At 63.6% G+C, this 1117-nt stretch overlaps 1 protein-coding gene across 1 annotated transcript in view; it reads right to left on the bottom strand.

Moving 5' to 3' along the window:
- Positions 1 to 1117, bottom strand: part of SAMD11 (sterile alpha motif domain containing 11) — an 18729-nt gene that overhangs the window by 2898 nt on the left and 14714 nt on the right. Inside the window, exon 8 of the mRNA XM_014449680.2 lies at positions 408 to 632. Coding sequence (XP_014305166.1) covers positions 408 to 632 — 225 coding nt within the window. The remainder of the gene's footprint in view (positions 1 to 407; positions 633 to 1117) is intronic.

The following is a 1117-nucleotide window of genomic DNA, read 5'->3' as shown; positions in this document are numbered from 1 at the left end:
CTGCTGGAGGCAGTGGCCTCCGACTCCCGGGTTCTGCTTCTGCCCGTCTCCACCACCTCTCCACGGCCTCCCCATGGAGTCCTGGCGCCCTCACCTACCTGTTGGGGGAGCCAGGCCCTTAGCTGTCTCAGGGGCACCTGGATTCAGCAGGTCCCATAGTTGCTCAACGGAAAGGGAGTCGCCCTCAGTACTCCCACCAGAGGGGCGGTCACCCCCACGCATTCTACCCCAGGAACATTTTCCTTCGGGCCTCTGCCCAGCTCAGGGTATCCGGTCCCTTCTGCACGATAAGCCATGAACCCAGGGCTAGCCCAGTGCCTGGCACACTCAGTCCCCACAGGCCAAGGGGCTGGGATGAGAGGGCCAAGGTGGCTGACGAGTACGAAGGTGCAGAAACCAGGTGATACGTCTCCACCCCAGCAACAAGCACAGTGAATATGGGGGCCTCTGAGATGCAGACACCCAGTACCTCTCTGAGAAGGATGGGGTGCCGGCTGGAGCACTGCCCTCTCGGTGCTGAGCCAGGCCCTGCTTCCGACGTGGACCTGTGGACGTGGGCAGGTGGACTTCCAGGCCACTGGGGCTCCTCACAGCTGCTGCTGCTGCCACCTCCTGCCGGACCCTCAGGAGGTCTGGGGAGGGGCGACAACAGCAGTGACCCAGAGGGCCCTGGGCTCTCACCCTCCTGCCCGGGCCAGCACAGGGCACTGGCCAAGGACACCAAGACCAGAACCAGTGAGAGCACGTCCTCACACTGACCCACAAAGGCCGTAGGGCAAGGGAGACAGATCATTACAGCGCAACAGCCTAACCCTAGAGGATGCTGGGGTGGGAGTGGGAGGCACCCACCTGTCCTGGGAGGGGGCCCAGGAAAGCATTTGGAAGGGACATGGGGATGTTAGTAACCAAACTGCAGTAGGAGGGATGGGAGGAGGGAGGCGAAAACCCAGCAGGCATGGAGGGTGGGGGTGCATGAGTGCTGTTGATACGGACAGTTCCGAGAGCATGGAGACCCAGGCTGCAGGAGCCTTGAGGGGAGGGGGGTGCACTGCCCGAGGCGGGGGGCGCGGGCTGGCTCTCGGAGGGCAGTGTGGTCTCCAACGCAAGGCTGAGGCTG

Source organism: Myotis lucifugus, unplaced genomic scaffold (genome assembly GCF_000147115.1).
Source record: "Myotis lucifugus unplaced genomic scaffold, Myoluc2.0 scaffold_1347, whole genome shotgun sequence".
Classification (NCBI taxonomy): Eukaryota; Metazoa; Chordata; class Mammalia; order Chiroptera; family Vespertilionidae; genus Myotis; species Myotis lucifugus.
The sequence above is the reverse complement of the archived record's forward strand: the minus strand, read 5'-3'. Positions and strand labels throughout refer to the sequence as shown.